Below are 23,984 nucleotides of genomic sequence, written 5' to 3'. Positions count from 1 at the left end.
AACCCATCCACGAGCCAGCCTGAGGTTTTGTTATTTACAGCTCAAATGTCTTGCTTGCATTCATATTAAAACTAGCATCCCTTGTCAATAAACTCAATAGACTGTTATTTTGTACAACTTCATCTTTAATATTTAGCCTACAAACTGCCAGATAATCTTTTTTTTTCTTCCTTTAATTTTCCTCAGAATACTTTTGAGAGGAGGGAAGTACTGCTGTCCCCATCATGCAGCTAGGGACAAGGCACAAAGTCCAAGACACTTGCCAAACTCCTGTGTAAGTTCAGCAGGAGTTAGTGAAGAACTTCAACAATCCACCCAGGTCCCACAAATCTAAATGTTCTGGGAAAAACCCTTCCTACATCTTATACATGCAACAGAACTGCCATATCAGCTACTAATACCAGATATCACCTACTAATTTCTGATAGACATTAGATAGCTAATGGCCACTTACAGTCTGTTTTTATCACTGCAGCTTTCTCTTCACACCTTACAGGCACCTGCACACAGTTCTATCAGCTTATTTAAAACAGAGATAATTTCTCTGCAGAACTCCAGCCATGCACACATTTCTCAGATCATCAGGGCTGCAGCACTGCTGCTACTTTAAGCAGTACATGCTTGATTTGTGAAGTATTTTTATGCCTGTCCTTTCTGTCAAAGTTTCACACAGATTGGTTAGTATGCTGCTGTACTTTAGATTGTCCTGAATAATTAATAAAGAGTTTGCTGGTTCTTGAATATATTAGCAGTGAAGAAATATTCCTTGAACTTGTGAACTGTGATCAGCTTGCTGCAGAAGAGAAAATCTTTTCTGCCCCCTTCATTAATTCTTACAACAATAGGTTCAAAGGATTCTTTTGAACAAAAAGACAATATACTGCATCCTACTAATGATCATTAAATATAGTAGATGTGCCTCTTTTGTTCTACACATACACAGTGCTGGAAAGCCTAAACAGCAATTACAGAAGGAACATCTTCTTAACAAAAATTAATCTCTCTCCCTCTCCTTTGGTGATTGTATTGCAGGAACTTAACCATTTCGAAGCAATCTTAAAACAATCCTGGCTAAAGGCACTCTTAAGTGCAAATAAAAAAAAACAGGATTGATGAAAATCTAGAAGGGAAAAAGTCATGAAATGTTCTCTGCTCTCTCTTAGTCTTTGCCAACTTCAGTAACTGTTCCTAACAGAAATGGGAGTAAGGAAGTTGTACCCCAGACTGCCGCAGACCAGCTGGGCAACATAGTCATGGCCACTCTTTGCCTTTATTTCATCTGACAAGCAGTCTCGCAATAAAATATATAGATATATATTTAAATACAAAAGAAAAAAATGCAAGTTCAAAGGAATATACTTTTGGGGGCTTGGTTTTTTTTGAAGGTTTGTGTTTTTTTTGGGGGGGGTGGGGGGTGTATGTGTGTGTTATTACATTTGCTTCATTACAAACACTTTGAGCAATGTCAAAACTTCCCTTGCTGACAGACTTGTGTACAGCTCTCCCCTGCAGAGAATATCCCATCTTCTCAGGAAATTTGTGCTAATGGCTACTGTTGAGGAAGAGCTGCTGAAGGTGGCCCTGAAGTTCCCACATCCTAGCAGAAAACCGTTTCCAGGTTTTGCTTCCACTTTATTCTTTCACTGCAGGTTGTTTACTAAGTCAGCAGAAACACGTAAGTCACTTTCAGAAACATAATGGAAAAAATAAGAGATGTGAACAACTTGGATAAACGTGTTGAGTATGAAAAAACCTCAAAGTGTATTTTCAAAACCCTAATTGAATGTACAAAGCCAGCAAATCCATGCTGACTGCCTATTTATAGAACTTGTCAGCACTCTTGGGAGTTTTCAGAACTAATTTTAGAAAGACAAGAAACTAACCTATGTTCAAAAGTCCTTACAGATACTGCTACTTATGATTTTTACTTCATTCAAAGCAAGCTGTTGACTCAGTTTTATTACTGTAAACTTGTATTTTTAGAAACAATGTAATGACAAAAAGAGACCCCATGGTTAGGATTACTATTAAAATAATATACAGGCCGGTAACTTGCTGTCACAGTCAGAAGTAATTCGCTGGAACACTGGAAAGCAAATTATAACCTACATCCAGCTACACTCAGAATTCATCCTTTGATGCCTTAGGCCCCTAACCAATTTTTAGATAACTGATCATCTTGTAAACTGGAGTGCAACATCCTGTGGTTTAGGCTTCCTTTATCTCACTGTATTGGAAACATACTGGGAGCATAAAAATCTACGTCTGCAGAAAGGATCTGTATGCGCAGTAGGTGCTAAATTATCCTGCAGATACGCTATAAAGTATTGATGGGTGAAAGGCAGACCACTCAGGTCCTTACACTGTGTGCTGTATAACAGCAGTTGACATCTTTATCAGAGTGCTCTTACTCTGTTTCCATTATAATAATATCCAGAACAACTTCACTGATTTGGGTATGTTAAAAAATTCACTCCTGCCTCTAACAAAGGCACATTTTTGTAATGCAGCAGACACAGCTTCCTAAAAGATCTGTTCTTGGGGCTAATAAAGGAAAAAGCAAACATGTCCATACATAAATTAACCACAGCCAAGGCTCTGTAATGCACTGCTTGAAAGGCAATTTTTAAACTATAAAGTGGCTAATTTAGTTGTAAACCTGACTAGCTTACACATTTCAGCAATGTTTCACTATTGTACTACACTGTTGTAACTTGAAGTAATTATTGTAAATTGTGCAGTTTTGATTTAGCATGTATATTCAATGTAAATGATTACCACAGGCTCTTTGGTATGCACAGTGTGCATACTGCTCAGTGCCTGAGGTCTTACAGAAATAAATTTGGAGGAAAAAACCCTAGTATTTCTCCACCACTCAAAAAAAAAATCCCTATTCTACGATACAAGCAGCTGTATGAAGAGCAGATTTGTGGCTATTCTTAAAACTTCAACTGTGGCATTTCCTCATATTCAACCAGTCTGAAGTTACCATTCCCTCCAAGGCCAGTACTTCTCATACAGAGATCTGTAAAAACGGCTGCTACTTCACATTCTTAACAGGAGCTTTTAGCTTAGCTTGCTCTTTTGGGATAGGAAAGCAATAAAACAAATAAAAGACTATATAAAAATTAAAAAAAAACCTCTTCTCAAATTTTAGTAGCTAATATGGCAAAGATACTTTATCTCCTTTTAGAACTGCTTAACCACTTTCAACGTTGCTTAAAACAGATACACACACCTATATACCTCCAGATACATATAATCACAGCTAAAAAGAGACAAAGCCAGCAATGTTTCAGCTCAAAGGTGAAAGCATGAGAGATTTATGCATGAAAGAAATCAAGTAACTACAGCACAAACTCCCATCTGCCATAAACATTTTAAATGCTATTAAAAACATCTGTAACTGAAAAAAAAACATAGAAACAACAAACTGGTGTAGAAACAACATAGCACCACCCTGGTGTCCTAAACAGGAATGTTTTTTTGGTTCTTAACTACACAGAGTAGATCTAAATTCAAATCATGTCTCGGCATGTATGAGACAACAGTCTCACGCAGCGTCCTCCTCGCAAATTGCATCATCAAATAAAATAATACTCTTCTTCCATGGTTGTTTGTTAATGGACACAAATATGGAGCTTCGCCTCAGCTTGATAATATTCAATTTCATTACTGAAAATGTACTGACCTCCAAAATAATGACTCAGAAAAATGAAATGTAATACACATTAAGGGAACAAACTCATAGTATTTTGAATTTCCTGCACTAATAATTATTATACACTTCTTGTTTGCCATATATTTTGCCCTAAGAGGGGATAGTTGATACAGTGGAAGTTGTGGATACAGTGGAAGCTGCGGATGCCCCATTCCTGGCAGTGCTCAAGGCCAGGTTGGATGGGGCTTTGAGTGGAAGGTGTCCCTGCCCAGGGCAGGGGGGTGGAATTGGATGAGCTTTAAGATCCCTTCCAACCGTAACCATTCTATGAAATAGGGGAAAAGGCTTTGTGTACAGCAGCCCCAGCAGATGCAGTGGCCCTTGTACCCAGAGGCACAATACAGCATGGAAGGAGTGTGAAGGCAAGGGGCAGTGGTGAAGGAGACCAGGGAGTGGGGAGGTTGGACTAGGTGATCTTTGAAGGACACTTCCAACCCAAACCATTCTGTGGTTCTGCAAGTGTGCCTGTGACCTACAACTGGTATAAGTTTGAGGGTAGACGACAGAGAAGGAGACTAATGTTCACATCTAGAGATGATCCTGGTGTGCTCGTGGCTACGGTAAGGAAGAGCAGCAGTGTGCCACTGACCAGACTTTGGAAAGCATGCCTACAACTATACAGTATTTTTGCCCTAAGATTTACTCAGAACACTTGAAGATTCTCCTGCCAGAGATTTTTAAAGTGACAGACTAAGTACGTGTAGAAACCTAAAGACACAGCTCTGCTTTTTGCTGTGAAAGATTAAAATGAAGCACAGGAAGAAGGGAGTGCAATTGTAGAACACAGTATTGCCACAACATCTCCCTTGTGGGAAGAATTGCTATTGGAGTCTCCAGTTGCCCAGATGAGCTATTTTATTTACATCCCTATCTGAAAGGAGAAATTAAGTTGCAAGCTTACTTCACCAATATAGGCATGAAAAATGACAAATAAAAGAAAGCAGGGATTTCCACTTTTTGATGTACAATTTTCTGCACATGTATCATTTATTAAGAACACAAGACACTAATCACGTGTGCAGCATACCTATTTATTTGATTTTGAAATGATTTTGAGGAACTGCACAAAGGTACACGAAAGAAAGAGCCTAGCAGAGGCACACTGGGGAAAGTACTAAAGCAAGGAAAATTGCTTTTGGAGCAAAGAAATTCAACAAAAGCACCAAATCCCAAGGCTAGTAGCAAGATGGAAGGGAAGGGGATCTCCCAGCTGATGCAGCAGCAGGAGATTGCCTTCTGGTGGCAAGAGTCCTCTCTGCACTAACAACATGAAGGTCCACCCCGTTGAGCAGTCCATAACTGGTGTCTGAGATGCAAAAGCCAAGGGCAGAGAACACACAAGAGTCAGCTAAAAGAACAAAGGTTTTACTGAACAGAGCGAAAATTCAGGAGTGTGTCAGTTAGGGCAGCAATTCCAGTCTGACATGCATAGGGCTTACAAGCGAATATATGAATATATCTCTAGGCTGCCTTTTTTTAAAATAACAATAATTGACTGTTAATAGTAAGACAAGCATAAGGCACATTTCTTTAACGTAAAAATCGATAGTATCATGCCAGCTCCTATTGGGAGTGAGCAGGAGAAGCAAGGAGTGTCAAAGGAAGTTAAGATTATTTCAAAGGAGAAAAACCCACTAGCCTGAGTTCTGTTGAATGATGGAAGTGTGAAAAAATTAAGATGGCTATGATGTATAAGAATATTGATTATTCCTGGGGAAACTGTATTTAAGTGGAGCAACAACTCTCATCGGTGATAGACTAGATTAGTGCCCAGATCTATCTTATAAAGACATCAGCAGACAAAAAGGTTCCTCTACTCAAAGCAGGAAAAGAGAAACTGCTGACTTCCAACCTGATACATGTGCAATAGAACTACCAAAATAGAAACATTTTACACATATGAGAAAAGCAGGCATTATCCAGCACAGATTTGAAAGAGAAGCAAATCTACAGAGGAGGGGATGAATAATAAATATTTCAGTTCATCATGTTTGAACAACATGGCCCTACACAGCAATCTAAAGAACAGGAAAATGCATTATATAAGTTTGATTGTGATATTCTTGTCTTTCCCATTTCTGACCTCACTGTATTATCATCTTACTCTTTCATGCTTCTGCAAAAAAAAAACCCAAACCCTAATTGATTTTGACCTACGCTGATTAGTAATAAAAGATTTCTGATGTTTTGAGCTAGGCTGATACAAACAGTTTTATTCACATACGGACTCTTTCCCTCTGCATAGTAATGGACATTAACTGTTTCACAGTACCCAAGCTAAAAACCAGGAGCTTTTTATTTGCAGACACATAATGCTACTATAATGTTGAAAGTTTCCACACACACACACACAAAGAGAGACAAAATTACACAAAGAAAAATTACCAAACATTTCTTTTTTCTCTGGTTATTTTTAGAAACTAAAGATCTAGTTCAGTTCATTTCTGAAGAGGGAAGGTGTCTTATCCAGACAGATTTTCACACAGCTGCTTTAATAATATCAAGGGACTCAGAGTAAGATGCTAGAATTTTAAAGTTCTGAGTGATAAAACCAGACACTACAAAGATTTACAGTAACATAAAATGCCCAGCGCTCTAAGAGGCAAATTAACTTCAGAAGCGTGACATGCTAGTGCAGCCCTAAAAAAACACACACTGCTGTCTGTACTTCATCACATACAACAGTCTTTGGCATCTAAAGCATTGACAGAAATAGCTTATAGATTACATTAAACAACAGAAACTCAGCCTTAATACTGAATATCACTGTCAGTTATCAGAGCATGCACTGACCCAGGAGGGACTCCGAGTGATTAGCAAAAAGACAAAATAATGATACCCCAAAATAACTTTAGCACTTCACTTGGAAATAAAAACCTCCTCTTAGCAATAAAGGAAAAAAGAAAAGAAAACAGGAACCTATCTTGCTAGCAGGAGCTAGGGATGGGACATGTGAGGGTTTTCACTGAAAAGAGCCCCTACACCTTTCTGTATTCCGAGTTCTTTGTTGCCTGACAGTAAACTGGAAGGACGGTCATATTTAAAAGTAAAAACGTCAGGCTGCGTCTCTGGCAGGCTGCAACAGAGCCCCTCAATGAATAAGAAGGAAAGGACGTTACCTTTAGCAAGTCTCCTCAGGATTTGACAGCGGCATTTAAAAGAGACAGCTATCATTCTCGCTGCCTGCCTGCCCTGGCAGAGCGCGCTCAGGGCTCTGCCTGGGTGAATGCAGCAGGCGGCTGTGAATTCCTCCTCCCGCACATACCAGGCGAAAGGTAGCCCCGGCGGGGAGTGACAAAGCTTAATTCCTCTTGGCTGATGCAGAGATCAGCCCCGTGTCATCCGGCAAAGCTGTGTCATTCACTGCTACCACCACCACCACCTGCACGGGGAGACGAAGAGCTTAAAAAGCAGTATTTCTTTAAAAGCTAGAAAGCATCCAACTGCACACACAGGCGTGGGTATTAGAGGGAGCCGTTCCTCAGTCTCTCACGTTCCCTGGCTGTGCAGGGAGCGATGGTTGCTGTGCCAGGCAAAGGGCCCCATGTTTCAGCACTGGTGGTGATTTTTCACCTCTTTCCTCACATCTCCTTTCCTTATGGTTCCCTCTGGATATCTAGCGCAACACCAGGAATCCTGGGGGAGAAGGAAACTATTTAAAATGGAAAATATTCTAAACAAAGCATATTAAAGATTTAATCTTACATATCTGTAGGGAAGAAGAAAAAAGACTGATTTTATAATCAAGAAAGCTTTTTGACAATTTTAGACAAGTCTATTACAGCCATTGAAGCACAGACCACAGGGGGAGGGAGAAAGTCGAGGGACAGGATGGACTGGTGTGTGTGGGCAGGACCGCCAAGCACTTGATCACACCAAAATAAATAAAATGATGCTGCACAGAACACATGTTAGTCAGGTATTCTCCCCTCACTAGAGGAGAGAGCAGCTTTTGGTGCACCTGAGAATGTATTCTGCCAAACACTGCACCATTTGTAAGATTTCTTCAGCCCACCAGTAGTTTTATCTCCTTTTACACCTATTCAAACAGCAAATTAACCTGCTTTTCCAATTCATTCAGAAAATGATGAAGTGGAGCTTAAACAGGAGTTCCATCCTGCCTTTAGGGAGCCAAATACTAAAGGATGAAACTCCACACCCATTCTAAAGACCAAGCAAGCAAACCAAAGTAAGCCGTGTAAAGTCTGTCAATTCACACTCATGCACAAATCCCAAATACTGCATCAGATACTCTTTAAAACAACAGATCATTATTTCTTTGTCAAGACTTGTGCTTCACTTGGGTGATACATGTAAAACAGTCTTCATATACTCTTGTCCCATTCACTTTCTTTGATTAGAAAATCAGTCAGTGTATCTTCTGCCAGCTTTTATCCATCACTATATTTAATGTTATGGTTCAGTGTTAAGGTGCACATCAGCTACAGAAAAACTAGGAGAGGCACAAACAGCTTCCACACTTGGAGCTGTTTCTCTCACCCTGACTGCTCTGCACTGCATCAGCTGCTCCATGCTTCCATATTCCAACTCACTATTACAGTGATTGTTTTTCTTATTTTTGTTTTACTGGTTACAGCAACAGCTATCTTTCCAAGGCCAAGGTGAAACATTCCATCAGCACAACTGCAGCTGCAACTACCCACACAGGTCCAGTGAAATCGATTTTATTTTGTTGTCATTTAAACCAGTTAGGGGTAATCGAGTCATCCGTTCACCAACCTTGTCATTGCTTCTTGTAGCAGCTGCTGTACCAAACAGCTGTAAAATCCAAACAGTGGAAAAGCAGATGGACCTGAAGTCATGGCCTGATCACTCCAGCCCTGAAACCCCAGACCTCTGGCCAGGGTGTTCAGGGAGGGGTGAAGCCAGGGGAAGAAGTTGGAGGTTTAATCCAGTGTAATTCAGTGGTCTGGGGAGAAAATGGAAAATGTTGGACTACCACATGGGAGAAAGGAGAGAGAAGTTGTATATTCTTGGACCCCCATAAAGACAAGTGAGAGAAGAGTACGTAGCTCTCTGTCCGCCGATATCATCAATACGCTTTTTGAGGAGAAAATCTGCCACCATTCCTTGTTGCCACCTCCTGCTCAGGTAACAGGACTTTCACACCAGTAATACCAATCAATACCACTCTGTATCTGATTCCCTTTCATAGAATTACAGACTCGTTTGGATTGGAAGGGACCTTAAAGATCATCTAGTTCCAACACCAGGTTGCTCAAATCCCCGTCCAGGCTGGCCTTGAACACTGCTAAGGGATGGGGCTCTCTGGCTCCACTGGAAAACCTGTTCCAGAGACCATGATAATGGCCTCAGCACACAGCTCCTGCTCACGGCTCTGTTACGTTTGAGATGCTGAAGCTGCCCTGATCTTGCTGCTCCCTTTCTGCAGACCAGCATCCAGAATCCTTATTACCGTCTTTTCATCTGCCAGGTACCCATCCTTGATGCTTGTCATGCCCAGACAGACCAATTTAAACACCTGCCCTTACCTCAAAGGTAACCAGAGGATACTGTAAAATGATCGTTTATCTGCCCTAATATTCATTCTTTGATTTTTCCCAGGCAAAACAGACAAGGAAGACTGAGTGTGGAGTCAGAGCTAGGTGAGCCTGCAGTGATCCTCCTGCCCTTCAAAATAAGGAGCAGCTCTCAACTCAAGAATCCGCTTTTGTCTTCTCTCCTTCACAGCACAATTCTGACATCCTTGAGGACTTCTGCTGTGCAGAGAATGGCAAGAGGTTGTACCTACACCATGAGAAAGAACTTATCACTACTTGCTTTTGTGATCTGACTCCACAACTTAGCCTGGTTCAGCCCCTTGGTAAAAGGAGGCAAAAGTGAGCACACTTACAGAGCTAGGAGGCTGCAAAAGCCAGACTTCAGACACAGGAGAAAAATCAAGCCTTTTGTGTAAGGACACAATGAACCCAAGAGTAAGATGAACCCCAATGGGATTACATAAAAATGTATAAAACTGTAGTAATGATACAGAAACTGTGATATATATGCAAAACCAGCAGCAGATCTGGACAGATAGGGCTTTATTAAGAGGGAAAAGATGTAGTCCTTGATCCAAAAAGCTTACTGCATTGTTTATTACTTCTTCTAGATTGCGGATGCATATGCTAAATAGCCTCTGAAGCACAGCAGTAACCACCTCCAACCAAATCAATAGAATTATATTTTTGCATATGTTTCTTCAGACATTTTTTCTATCCTTGCCAGAGGAGGTCATGTGCAGATCTGAATTGCTCAAGAAGACTTTGTAAGACAAAGGTTTCATACTTCAAGTACAGCACTGAATGTAAGGATATATTGTATTTACTGCGGGGCTTTTTTTTTTTTTCCTGAGTTTTGGTAGTTCAAAAAAAGTAATCCAGTTACTGGAACAATTTCTGAAATATGCACTCATGATGCTCATGGTTTTACCAGCTTCTTGCTGGACAGCAATCACCAGGACTGACAGAACCATTCCTGCCTGAAGTCCTGCTTCCAAAATGAATTTAGAAACACCTAAGGTATTCTTAACTGTACAGAATATTTTTATTATTTTTTTTTTTACCAAATTAAGGATTTTTTTTGTGATTATTAAGTGTCTCAACTTTCCAAAAGTCAGCCATCATTTTCTGAGGCATGAGTTACCCAGTTCTGCAGATGGACTCAACTGGTTGCTCAGGAGAAAAAACAGCGGAGAAGGTAAAAATAATGGGGTAGAGGGTGGAAGGAAGGGTAGGTAATGTAATATTAGAAGACCAAAAACCTTCACGCATACTGAAAACTTACTTATACTCTATATAACACAGATTAAAGTAATTACTAATTACATTTCTTCCTTATTACAAAGCTACAAATCTCAATACTATTTCCTCTGGGCTCATCTGCAAAAATCTCTTTTTTCATTTTGATCCTTTTGGACAGCAGCCTGAATTTATATCACTTCTATTGCTGCATTCATTCCTTCACAAGTCTGAAAGGTCATTTATAAACTCTACATAAATATTTATATATCTAGATGACTTGAGATATATATATATGATAAATAAAATATTTTCTCAACTGAATTTGTATTCATTAATACTGAGTAGAAGATCACTCTATGTAAGAAGCTTATATTTCCGTATGATATGACAGTCAGAAAAATAGACGTATCCTATTTAACACCATCTTCTGGTTAATCTTATCAGATCATATTAGCTGAAATAAATGAATCAAAAAAAGTTAAGATCTATTAGACTTCTCTGCAGGATAAAAAATTATATAATAAAGTTCTCTAAATTAAATTGAGGATTATAAGCTTTATATAAGGTGACTTTTTGATGCAATTGGGAAATTTCTATGAAAATACAATATACAATGAGAAATACAAATTCTGCAAAGTATCAAATTGTGCTTGGGGGGAAAAATTAAGTTTGCCAAAAATGCACTTTTTATTCAGAAAACGTAACTCTTACTATTCACACTCTTCAGTTTCATGAGAATATATACACCCAGAAGATACTTCTTGGTCAAATTCCATTCACATGCTGCATCAAACATTTCTTTTTGCACACTGACTGATCAGCGTCCTAAAACCTGTTACAGCCCTCTTCCCTCTTTCCCTTCATAGGGAAATTGTCCATATGAAGTGCCATAATTCTTTTTGGATGTCACATGCTCCTATTTTTCTTTACATGTCAAGTTTGTGTGTCACCACTCTGAAGGTGATACATCACAAACAACTCAGTTGGTCACAGTGATGTACACCAAAGATCTTAAAGAAAGCCGACCTGTGGGGTTCAGTGAAGACAGCAATGTACTCGAACTACAGCTTCAGTAAAACAATAAGGTAACCAGAAAGACATACAGATATCAAATATTTCATGTGTCAGGAAGACACAATGATATCTAGTGGGTCTACCAACATATGAAAATTGGAATGAAATATTATGAAGTCTGAATGAATTAAGATTTTGTACAACTCAGTATTTTGTTCCATCATTTTAAAAGATGCTACTGGTACCTATTACATTATTCAAGTCAAAAGTCAGATTTTTAAGTGAAAAGACAGTTGATTTAACTGAAACATTTCCACTATTGTATTTGATACATCCTGGTATCAATCATGAACTAGGAACAAAACCAAGAGTCTCAATCTCAAAACAAAATTTGAACATTTTTCATCCCAAAGACAAGAGCTGTATTCCCATGCAGCAGCAGCCTCAGTCAATCCAGCATCTTGCAGTGGATACTGCTCTATTACGGAGATTCCCCTTCACTACAGGGAGAGAGAATAAAAAGGAAAGCTCAATAAAACCACCCTGTTATTCCCTAGCTCTCAGATTATCAACACAGACAACTTGTCAGCTTTGCATAATTCAGAGGGTCTCGTAAATTTACATTTTTATTCAATCAACTACAGCAGCTCTTTTCTAGCTATATGAACCACCTTTGCAACACTGCCGGGCAATTTCACGCAGATCTTGCAGCAGAATGCTTTACAGGTCATTAAAAGACATAAAAGGTGCTCTGGCTTCAGAGAATTGTTGTAGGAGAAGATTTCATGCAGAAGGTGCAGCATGTTGGAAAGCAAGGACATGGGTGTGCTAAAAATGGTAACAGATGACAAGAATAGTTAAAGATCTGAGCTGATGCCAAAACACCATTGCTGTGGCATCATACGAACATGGTAACTTTATCACCTAGGAATAGATTGGTGAAAAGTAATTCAGGGGCTTTCTGGATAGAAAAAAGAAAATAACTTACTGGCTCCAAGCAACATCAGCCTTTTTGAGTCAGCAGGTATTATACAACTGGTGGTAAAATCAGTCAATATTTCCACATTCTGGGATAGTAAAGCACTTTATAATACAGAAGAAAAACCCCCCATTTTAATGGTTTGGGTTTTTTAAAGTCTGATTTAATTACATGTTTTATAAAATCTATAATGTTATATTAAAGGCAACAGAATGCGTACACGTTTTCTATACGAAAATAACTCTCCACTAGACACTACTCTCTAGCACAACATAAGGAACAGCATTTCCTACATTATCCTTCACAGCAATCCCACACCACAGCTTCACAAAAATGCTTTATCTTACCAGTTCATACTAATTACTGGCAAAAATCAACAGTGCCCTTTCCAGTGAAACCGCGTTGATATACAAAGGTTTAGAAATGTTTCTTACTGGAGAAACTGCCCTCAAAGCCCTCTGAGATTTGTAGCGCAACTATGACTTTTCGATCCTGACCTCACTTCAGTTGCTAGCAAAATAGGCAGTTCAGCCTTTCCCAGGCTTTCCTAGCTTCAAATCTTTGTTCAAAAATAACAAAGGACTTACAAGAATGATAAAATATGAAGATGCCGTAAGTACTATAAAAAATAGAAACTTTTAGTAGCACAAGTTTGCTGCAGTCTCTCAAAGGTAATCTTAAGCACAGCCACAACTACTTGAGATTTAATTCAGAAGGAAGTCACTTTGCAAAACCAATAGCTTGTGAACCATTTCAGGTATCGCTCCATTTCTAGTATGTACATGTGTCCTTACCCTTACTTTGGTCTGGTTTGCAATAGCTGAAGAGAGTGCATACTTTCTAGACCATTACCAATAATTTGTCCTTTTATCTTCTGAACCAGCAATTAGTAAAGAACCTGTATTTTTTTTCAAAATGTATTTTGATGAATTATGTAAATGAAAACTTAATGAAATAAACCACCACTGAAGCAGTCTGCCTGCCCTGACAGCAGAAGAAGCAGTGAAAAGACTGGCATACCACAAATGGCAGTGAGCCTTCCAGGATGCTTGTAGATCTCAACGAGAGGAACAACAAGGAACGACCCTGTTCGACAAACATAATCAGCCCAGGGTGGGCTCCTGCCAGCAACATGCATATAATTACAGGCTCTGGGATTTAATGTAATCTCAAAACTAAAGGATGACTGTCTTACAAGTAGCTTCCACATGCTGCACTACATGGTTAAAGACTCTTGTAATTACAGTTTCTGTAAGGCTTTTTACTTTGTAGAGGCTTTTTCAATTAATCAGAACGATGACCTTCCTATTGCTACATCAGTCTTTAACAAAACAAAGCTAAGCATTTCCTCAGAATTACCATACTGGAAGCCAGGACAATCCCACACACTTAGCTGAAAACAGCTGCTTTTACGCTCATTTAAAAACAAAAAAAGATTATGATTCCACTGAAACCACTTGAACAAAAGTGAAATAATTATACCTCTCTCTAGCTATACCAATTTGTTTCCATATTTTTTATCAGCAGCTGTGAAATTAGAATACCACACTAGAAAATAAAATGTGTATTTAGAGAAATGAGTCTAGAATATAGCATAAGGTCATTTAATCTACTACAAGAGACTTTTAGGAATTAACTCAGTAAGTTTTTATGTGCAAGTCTCTATATTCAAGATGCAGTCAAAAAGCAATGGAAGATTATAGCCCTAGAGATGCAGTGCAAAGAATGGATGGCACAAGCAGAGTTTCAACCAGCAATATCTCCAAGCCTTTGCAAGATGAAGGGAAACATCAATTCATTGATACAGTTGTATTCCTACCTACGTGCAAGCTGCAGGAAGACATGGTAGCAGCTACTTTTCCAAAACAGAGTGGGTTTCTATACTGAAATTAGGTATATACTGGATGTTTGCCTATGGTACGAGCAACAGCCAGCCAACTGGCACTGACCACATTGACTGTTACATCCCAGAAGCAGAACTGGTGTGCCTGAAAACCAAAGATAAATAGAAAATACAGACAAAATGGTCAGATATACAGGAAAGGGGAAAACAAGCAACAGGGGAAAGAAAACAAAAACGTTCCAGTTTGCACAATGGATGCTGACTCTCCTGATTAAGATGGGTTTGTTGGATAAAACTGTTAACTTCCTAGCTAGGTTCATTTTCCCAGCTAGGTTCATATTAGCTTCCTAGGTTCATGTTTCACTCTAATTCCCAGACTTGCACAAGACTGTCCTGTCCCTATGCAAGCTGTGCACACAGTGACACCAGACACATAAGTGGGTACCTCCCTGAGCAACTACAAACTAACAGGAATGGTGTGATCCTAGCGCTGATGTAGGCTTGTGGTATGAACCTTGCAGTTTCCAGTTTGGAGATGTCTGCAGCGAGAAATGACCACTACCTTCTGATCCATTTGTCTGCAACATACTTGCACACTAGGTCTGTGCTGCAGACCCAGCAAAGGCTTGGAGGTCACACTACAACACACTGCATCCCAGGCTTGCCCAGCATACCTTCCAGGAGTGTTTTAGTGACAACACAAAATTTGACTCATTTGGGAATTTTGCCACCTTCTGAGGACTGAAGATCAGCCACCATTAAGGCAGAATGAAAAGCCCAGTAATCTGTTACTGTAGTCTGGTTTAACACACAGAGAGCAAGAAAGACGTAGCAGAGTTGGGGTGAGGGATGAAATCTTCCTGCCAAGCGAGAAGGTCCTTCCACACCTCCCTAGATCCCTCTGCAGCATGAACATGCTCTGCTTCCCTCCTGTTACCTGGAAGCACTACTACACCTCACCAGTGCTAGTACAGCTATGGCTGAGGATGTTTTACATGGTTGCTGACACGTGCTCTGTGGCCTCCTGAGACCAGCAATGTCAATACCCTATGCACTGCCCTGGACTCAGTTTCTCTCCCATTGTGACTTGTGACCAAGTTATTTCCTCTCGTTTTGTGTTCTGAAGTAAAATATGTGAGCCTTTAGTTGGCGTCAAATTTGGAGTCCAGCACCCACACCAGGTCTTATCTAGCATCCTCTGAAACTGCACACCTATTTAAGAAGGCACATCCCTGAAGTTTCTGTGCAAATGCAGGGCATTTATAGCTTCAGAAAAAGTTCTGTATCGTCGTACATCACTGTATCACAGCATATGGCTAGTATCATTGACATTTCTGTATAGCCTTTTAATCCCAAGCCTTTGTTTCAGGTGACAGTTTTCAAAACAGAATTAATGAATAATTAAGGCATTATAAAAGGTTTTTAAACCTCTGAGCAACAATCACAAATACAAAATAAGAACTGAGACCTACTGAGAATTGTATACTCTTCTGCTGCAGGTACATACTTCCCACCATGGACTGCTGCACCACAGCAGTTCTATACCAGAACCTGATACTCAACTCCGGTATCTATGCTGGTCTCTGCTTGGTTTGGACTTGTTTTTAAAAGGTTGAAAAACTAGACAGGGTGCAGAGAAGAGTGCCAAGAACGATCTGCACAATAAAAGTGACTTGTGCAATGAAAGGAAACGCAATATACTGGAAGAGTTTGGACAGCACCCCAATTACACAGTGCCTAAGTGCTGTCTTAGGAAGGATGTGTTGAGTGCTCAAGTGCTTCTCCATCATTTGACGGACAAGGGAAGCAATGAAAAGCTACATGGGAAAACACATGGCTGGAACTCAAAGCCATTAAAATTCAAACCAATCACCCACCACCTGCTGGGAAGATCTACTGATAGATATAACTATCAAAATGGTTCTCTGAAGAGCCACTGCCTGCTTCCAACTTTTTTTATATCAGAATTCCTAATGCTTTAGAAAAACTGTCCCATTATACTCCAAAACTGCTGCACATTCTCAAAGAGCCAACACTTCGAGAGCAGAAAAACCCTTTTGTGCACCATCCTCAGTCCCACACATCCCTTTCCCTTTGGATGTAAAAAAAGGGACAGGATCCACAGCAAGAGGGCAAACACACACATGCAAAGTAGCACAAAGCATGTTTATATCAGGAAAACAGAACATCTATAACATAGATGACTTGAAGGATTTATCACCATGCTTTACTCCCAGGAAACAGTTAACAAAGCAAACAATGGAAAAGTTCCTAGGCAAGTGGTTGAAGTATTTGTAACATAAGTCTCAAGAGTGAAAGGTTGATAATTTCAAGCTTGTTTTAGTGTCATTCCTCCATGGATCATTAGTGCTTTAGTGGTGTCTTGCTGCTATTCATCACACTTCTAATAGCTCCTTCTGAAATACTCTTTGAAAAAAGTTGGCCAAGTACCATTAGAAGTCTGTATCAACATTTAGCAGGTTCTCTCCATCCCCATGCTCCCCCCCCCCTTTTTTTTTTAAATCGGAGAAATCCTGCAGTCTCCTAAGGTAAACATGACACCATACACAATAAAGACCATTAACAAACTGCGAGAAGCTCAATACAGAGGCAAAACAATGCATTCAGGAACGGCCCAACAGCAAACTAAAACATGCCAGTCAGCAAAACAAATGTTACTCTTGGAAAATTAAAAGGATAACTTAAGAAAACCCAAAGCAATGGATATCTTCTTATAAAGAACAAATTCTTCCTGTATTATTTTAAACTTACCACTTGTAAACTATCAATTGGTATTAACAAATTATTGCTTTAATTCGTTTTCTAATACTCCAACATTCTTACATAAAAACCTTCTCGCACAATTCTGCGCTGTCAGATATGAATTAGTAGCTTATCAACAGACATCAGACTTCAAGTTCTGCATTACATTTTCACTAACCAACTAGTAATTTTGCCTGGAGCTTGGACAGATATATTTTAACAGCATAAGCAATTCCACCTTGAACTCTTGACAAGTTCAGAGTTCTCAGGCTGGCTTTAGGGGCCTGAGAAGTGCTGCAGCCTGGGCTGTTCCAAATGCCTCCACCAGCCACCCAGGCTCAGAGGGGAGACACCAGCCACAGCTCATCTCTGCCACCCCAGCACCGCTTTGATAGCTGTTGCTTCATTTCCTCATGTCACATGGTCAAAACCTTTTTGACAATGTTTCATGTGATTCAGTAACCTCAGTGAAAACGTATTAATAACTATTTTTTCCCTCATTTTCCCACATTCTTCTGCAACCACTGTGACCTTTCAAAATTTCTCATAAACTTTGTCTCCTCTCTCCATAGGTATCTGGGTTCTTTTAATAATCTTCCATTGGATATCAATATGCTTGCTATATGCACACATTTTTATCTTTTATCAATAACCCAGGCCTGAAATCTATCTGTTCCTTTTTACTAAACCCTTTCTGTTTGCTCCTGTGTTTCGGTATGGGAAACAGCCATAATTTAATTTAAGTCTTGGTGCAGTCCAACAGACCTTTAAGTAGAGGCAGTTACTTTCCCATGCTTGTGGCATGCCATTTATTAGTACAGCAACAGTAACTTCTTTTTGCAAGTATCACTGCTATTTACTGTACAGCAAACTTACATGCCATTTGTCCACACATGTGGGTCCCTCTATACACCACTGCTTTCCCAGCTTTCCATTCATAATATGTCATTGTATCTTGGATTATTTCCCCATAGATGCATTAACTTGCTAAATCATATGATATTCTTCTGCATATTACACATTTCTAGTTATTTTAAAGACTCTCCACTCTCATTACTATATAGGTTTCCTGATCTAATTTCATCTGCTAATTTTATCAACAGTTAATGAGGTTGTTAAGTCACTATTGCCTTTGCTATCCTTGAGTCAACTCCTGGGGCTGTTTCTCAACCCACTCATTTTGAGGCATTTTCCTTTGTTAGATCATAAGCATTTAAAATTCAGCAAATGCTTCACAAGACTCCCAAACATCCTCAAGTACTGGATGAACCACTAGTATTTCTCCCATTAATGCTGTATTCTATTCCAAATTGTGACAGCTTATTATTTACAAATCTATAGTACTTATTAACAATGGTCACATTATCATCAAAACCGGAAATCCCTCTCCTCTTTAATGTTTATTCAATATTTACTTCATTAATGAAATTTTATAGTAACCAACACTAAATTAAAAAGAAGATCACAGCCAAAGGAACTTCTCTCTTTTTTTTTCCTCTCCTCTTTTAAAGTGCATGTATTAATGTACTTCTTGGTATGTTGCTAGCTTTCCTTTCAAATGGATGAGCCCAAGCAGGCTGCATCTATAGATACCAGAGATCAGTGTGTGTTCACGGACAGAGACAGAAAGTTGGCAATGCTGTATGCTTGAATTTATTTGTTCATGTGTCACAGGCTTCATGAAAACCAGCGTGTACAGCAATCGCTGTAAAGCATTTACTCTTTTTTTTTCCCCGACATACATTTAGGTCTGCATTACGCCAGCTGCTGCACTTCCGCAATGAAAATAAACTTGGTACCACAAAGAGAAGCCTGTGTACAGATTCTACGAACTTACTTGGAAAGAGCTACATAAACTTAATTGATCAAAAGGGAGTCACAAAAGGATGAAATATTTCGCAGAGGCATATGCTAATGGTACTGCACCAGCCTCCAAGACCGGCTGCCTTACCGGAAAGGTCCATAAAACTGTTGAGGTGATGGAAACGCTTGAAAGGTGCCGCTTGGAATGCGGAAACGGGACAGTAACCATGTCATTTATTTATTTATTTTAAAAATAAGGCAAGGAGAAAGGGTCCCGGGTGTTTTAACAGGAAATTAGAAAGCTAGCGGATATAAATCCACCACCTATCAAAGCTTTAACAGCCCAAGTTCCCCTCCCCCTACTCCCCATTCCCGATCTCCCAGCTGCATCCAAACGCTCACAGTGCTGCTAATGGATAAAAATGGAAACAAATGTATGCAACAAATCACAGCAGGTTCCTGTGCCAGCTTTTCCCTTTTGATTCATCAGACCCAGATCTTCATACTGCTGCTACGTATTAAAATCAATGTTCTGCCTCTTCATTGCTGTCATTATTTCTCTTTCACTTCAGAAGTTTCCTTTCCTTCAGACTGCTGCCTGACCAGCTTGTCAGGACATATTTAAATCAATATTTTGAGCATACACACATGTGTGGCATGCATCTGGATGCCACCTCATTACCATCTGAATTCCTATCATTTCTGCCGAGGCACAAAAACGTAGGGGTAAAAATCATGTCAAATGACAGAAGATTACAGCCATCTATCTCCATCATTTAAAAATCTGAAGTAACTGCAGATTTTGCCATCAGCTCATTTTATACCTGTGAGAGAACCTAAATAAAGATTGAATGCAGCACTTTCTGTGATGCATGAAAACACAATGCAGCTCAAGCAGAAGGCATTAAAGATTTATCCTCTACTTGGCCCAGACCGGGGTTTCAAGCTGCTTATGTCAACATCACCTACCATACCTGGGGCTCACCTTCCAGGTCCTGGAGGAAAACCCACGATGGTGCGGGCAGTTAACAGGGAATTCAGACATTCAGAGTTGAGTGAATGGGAACATTACTATTTGGGAGGGGGAAGCCCTACCAAGACCAAATGCAATTGAGGCAGCCCGTCTTTATGGAGCAATTGCTACCGCTGGTTGAGCTCCAGGTAAGAGAAGCTCTGCTGGTACAGTGGATTGGCAACAGGGATGCTGGCTTATGCAGTACTGTCAAATGCACACTGGAGGAAACAGGTGAGGCTGCAGAAAGTCAAAATGCACAATCCTACTATAGTATAAAGAAACAGTGTAAAAAAATTTACATAAATAGCAAACCTCTGCTTGCTTGCATTTGGACACAAAAAGCCTCCAATAAAGGAAGTATCTTCCTTAACTTTGTCATAAAGCAGGTACCCACTGCACTCCTCCCTGTAACAACATGCCAGTGCCTTGATTTTTTTCTTTTAATTAGAAGCACAGCATTCTCTTGAAAGAGATTTCCTTTATGCTAATTCATGTCTTACTGACATGAAAATGAGCCTAGAGCTACTAATATGATTTTCACATTAGGCTTCAGTAAGGTTGCTAAATTTTCTCCAAAGTAAATGCAAAAAAAAAAAAAAAGAAACCAAAACCACAAACAACAACAGAAAAAAAAAAAACAAAACCCCAAAGAATTATAATCCACATTTACACACCCACACACAAAAGCAGCACACTTTCCACTGATAAGCTCATTTCAGGCTCTGTATTTGAAGTGTTTTAGTCTATGAAAGATGATGATCAAGGACTCCTCACCTGGGGGTTCTCTGAGTGGTGTGCATGTAACAGCCTTTGGTGGGCGCATGGTGATGCACTTCTCACTGTCCTCTTCTGGGACATTTTAAATTGACAGATATGGGATGTGCCTGCATCTGAGGTGCAGCCAAATCCTTTCCCTGCCTTTTTTGCACATAGATGGAACACGTATTAGGAGGACTACATGGAATCCTGGAAATACTGAATTTACTACTTCAAGATCCTATCACCAAAAGCAGAGAGGAAAAGTAAGCAGTTTTCATAGATTTTGAAGTACTTTCTTTATATTCATTTTGTCTGTTCTTTCCTAGTCCATTTTCACTTTCTATGATAAACACATATATTAAACATTAAATGCAAAATACAAAAAATATCTGGGTCCCCATATCAACACTGATCATTTATTTATTTTTTAACAGGCATGGAAACAATCCCTATGTTGACAGTACCCCTTTAAGGTGTGAGCAGAGGTAAACTTAAGTTCCCCTCTTCACTTGCCTTCATAGGAACTACTGCCCCTAATCTTTGATGTAATATCTGGAAGCCGACATGAATAAACATATTCACCAATATTTTCCCTTAAAGGGTTGAGTTTATGAACTAAAGCTGTAATACAACAGGCTCCAGTGCTGACATGATCAGAAACACAACAGATGTCTCATGAAGAATTTGTAGTTCTGGATCTAGTCCTTGGCAGCATCAGGACTCCAATGGCCCTTGTTCTCTGTTTTAGCTCTTTAAGCCAAAGAGGAGTGGGAAGAGGGGTATAGGACCATATGGAAATGCCTAAATAGAATCTAGAGTTCAATCCCACCAAGAGCTGCAAATGAAGACTACCCTCTGAGCAGAAACAAAGACAGAAGAGAAAATAGCAGAGAGGACTATAAATGTTCATTTTCTTTTCAGTCATTAATATTCAGCTTATTCCACATGAAACCTTTGTTTCAAGGGACTGAATAGCTCAGAAGATTGACTTTGATTTTGGGAGGCTTTCATTCGTAAGCTGTCAGTTTGGATCTAGCTGAGGGAGGTACTGACGGATGGTTTCTAATATCTAAGAGGTGCTTAGTGGCATATGACAAATGACAAAGCAGTTGCACAGTGAGTTATATAGTGAGTCAGCAATCCTTCCCCAGAAGGTTCAATGCTAATTAAGAAGCAACTCTACACCTTCTGTGTAAGGCTGCTTGGAAACTTCTGCCCAGATGCCAGAAACAAATCACATTTGAACTAAATACCTTAAGCTTTAGCATGGAAATAAATAACAGCCCTGTAATTGTATCACAGTGCAACCTTCAATGCCCTCATTATGTTTTTATTCAAACAGTACATTTAGTATAGTTATATGATGCCTGACTAACAAAAAGGCACTTTTTGTTCATTCAAAAACACTGTCAGTGTTGAGATGTTCACCTTTTATTTAAAACAGCACTTTGGTGGACAGGCTCCCTCCCAAGTCCATCATCCAAATCCAATAAGCGCAGTCATATGCTAAGCAGGACTAAGGACGAGGTCCCACAGGATGGCACTGTGCTATGGCTCACATAGCTCACCTCCTCATGGTTCTGCAGACAGGGCAGGTCAGGCTGGGAGCAAACCCCATCTTTGGCTCTGCCATTAGCAATGGACTTGAATGATGGTTTATATCACACCACTTCCTCTCCATTTAATGTTATACCAACAAGTTCATTTCAGTCACATTCAACAAACAGATGGAGACTGACAAAAAGAAAAATAGCCTTTCCCCCCCCCCTTTTCTTTCCAAGTTGCCCTGGTCACACAGCAAGTGATGAGTAGAAACAACAGACACCCACAATACAGCCTCCATCTTTCACAGAGGATTTTATCCTCTTTTAATCTGTGCCAGCTCAGCCCCAGCCACAGTGCCCCTGCATGAAGTGCTTCAAGCACTGTGAAATCCTGCCTTGGAGACACTGGTTTCTGATCCTTATTTTGTATTAAATGCAAAAGTCCTGTGAAAAGACTCAGTTAAAACTTGTGCTGTGCATTTACCAGCACAAAGAAAACTGCATTTCAGGGACAGGACATACCTAATTGCAAGGAAATGAGTTACAGCAAAACGGCAGTAAAAACTACTGTAATGGAAGACAGCCTCAATTAGAAGTTACAGTAACAATGCAAGGAAAAAAACAATATGATGCATGTTAATAGCCTGCTCAAAATCTCAGCACAAAGCAGCATTAGACACAGGAAGTCACTTCTGAAAAGCTAATGAATCATTTAGTTAACAAGGAAAGGTCATGCCTTTGATGAATGGGATCTAAGAAGAATAATTAAGCAGAAGATCCATACCATATATATTTCACAAAAGGCTATAATGTTTTAGAAAACTGCTCTATTTTGGTTTGGGGTATTTTTTAATGCTATGAAAAGGTGTGTGAGTTTGTTGTGGTTTTAATTTTCACAACCAGTGTTCTTTTTGTTCCATTCTTTGCATTATATTATATATGACAAAACCTACAAATCCATCTTCCCTTTCTTACTGCCTGTGAACCCTGTGGTGTTCCGTTCATGAGTGGGAAGAACATGTGAGTTAAGTCACTAATGAACCAGCTTAAAAAAGGAAAGACAGTCACAAATCAATAAGAAAATCAGACTCAGTAAGAAACTCAAAAAAACAGCTACGTAAAAGTAGCTCTTTTAAATTTTACTATACCAAAACCAAGTCTCCTGCTACTTTTTCAACCTGGCCACAAAGAAAGTTTTTCTAAAACTGAAAGCATACTTTTTTTTTGGCTTTTTACACCGTGTCTCTACTGGAGAGCCATTAAGAGTTCACATCTCAGGAGGAAAGCGATTCATGGGATTGTTAAATCTGGCACCATATAAATCCTCTTCACTGCATTTTTTCCAAGTTGATTTTCAAGGTTAAGAGCTGTTTCCCAGACTCCTTTGCTACGTTAGATTATTAAAAAAGTGTCATAAAAGAATGTTTTAATTTTCTAAGAGATTAAAAAGAAAGCCTTCATACCTTTAGCTATCTATATTCTACAGTACGTATACTTGACACTGGAGTACTAGCGAGCCTGCTGCAAACAAAAATCCCTGATGATGCAGAAGCTCCCTTCACCGTATGCAGGGTACAAGAAAAAGTGTATTTCGTTTCATGCATCACAAACGACTTCTGGAGAACACCTATTCATGTTACATTTAGTCAGGTTCTTACACTGCTCTTTTTTTCATCCCCTCTTGGATGCTGCTCAAATGAAGCTTTCCTCCTCCATGGTCAAGTCTCCCTCCTCCTCACTTTCACTTTGCTGAAGGAGAACTGGAGGAAAACATACCTG

At 39.6% G+C, this 23,984-nt stretch overlaps 1 protein-coding gene across 15 annotated transcripts in view; it reads right to left on the bottom strand.

Moving 5' to 3' along the window:
- Positions 1-23,984, bottom strand: part of GRIP1 (glutamate receptor interacting protein 1) — a 322,599-nt gene that overhangs the window by 149,249 nt on the left and 149,366 nt on the right. The window contains exon 1 of one of the 15 annotated variants that reach the window (XM_057429477.1): positions 6,841-7,073. The exons of the other annotated variants lie outside the window; for them this stretch is intronic. Coding sequence (XP_057285460.1) covers positions 6,841-6,895 — 55 coding nt within the window. The 5' untranslated portion in view covers positions 6,896-7,073. Of the gene's footprint in view, positions 1-6,840; positions 7,074-23,984 lie in introns of those variants that run through there. 15 annotated transcript variants of the gene reach the window in all.

The sequence above is a fragment of the Pezoporus wallicus genome, unplaced genomic scaffold (assembly GCF_028554395.1).
Source record: "Pezoporus wallicus isolate ANWC-B61680 ecotype Strahan unplaced genomic scaffold, APGP_CSIRO_Pwel_v1 contig_5069, whole genome shotgun sequence".
NCBI lineage: Eukaryota > Metazoa > Chordata > Aves > Psittaciformes > Psittacidae > Pezoporus > Pezoporus wallicus.
This window is presented reverse-complemented; position numbering and strand designations above follow the sequence as displayed.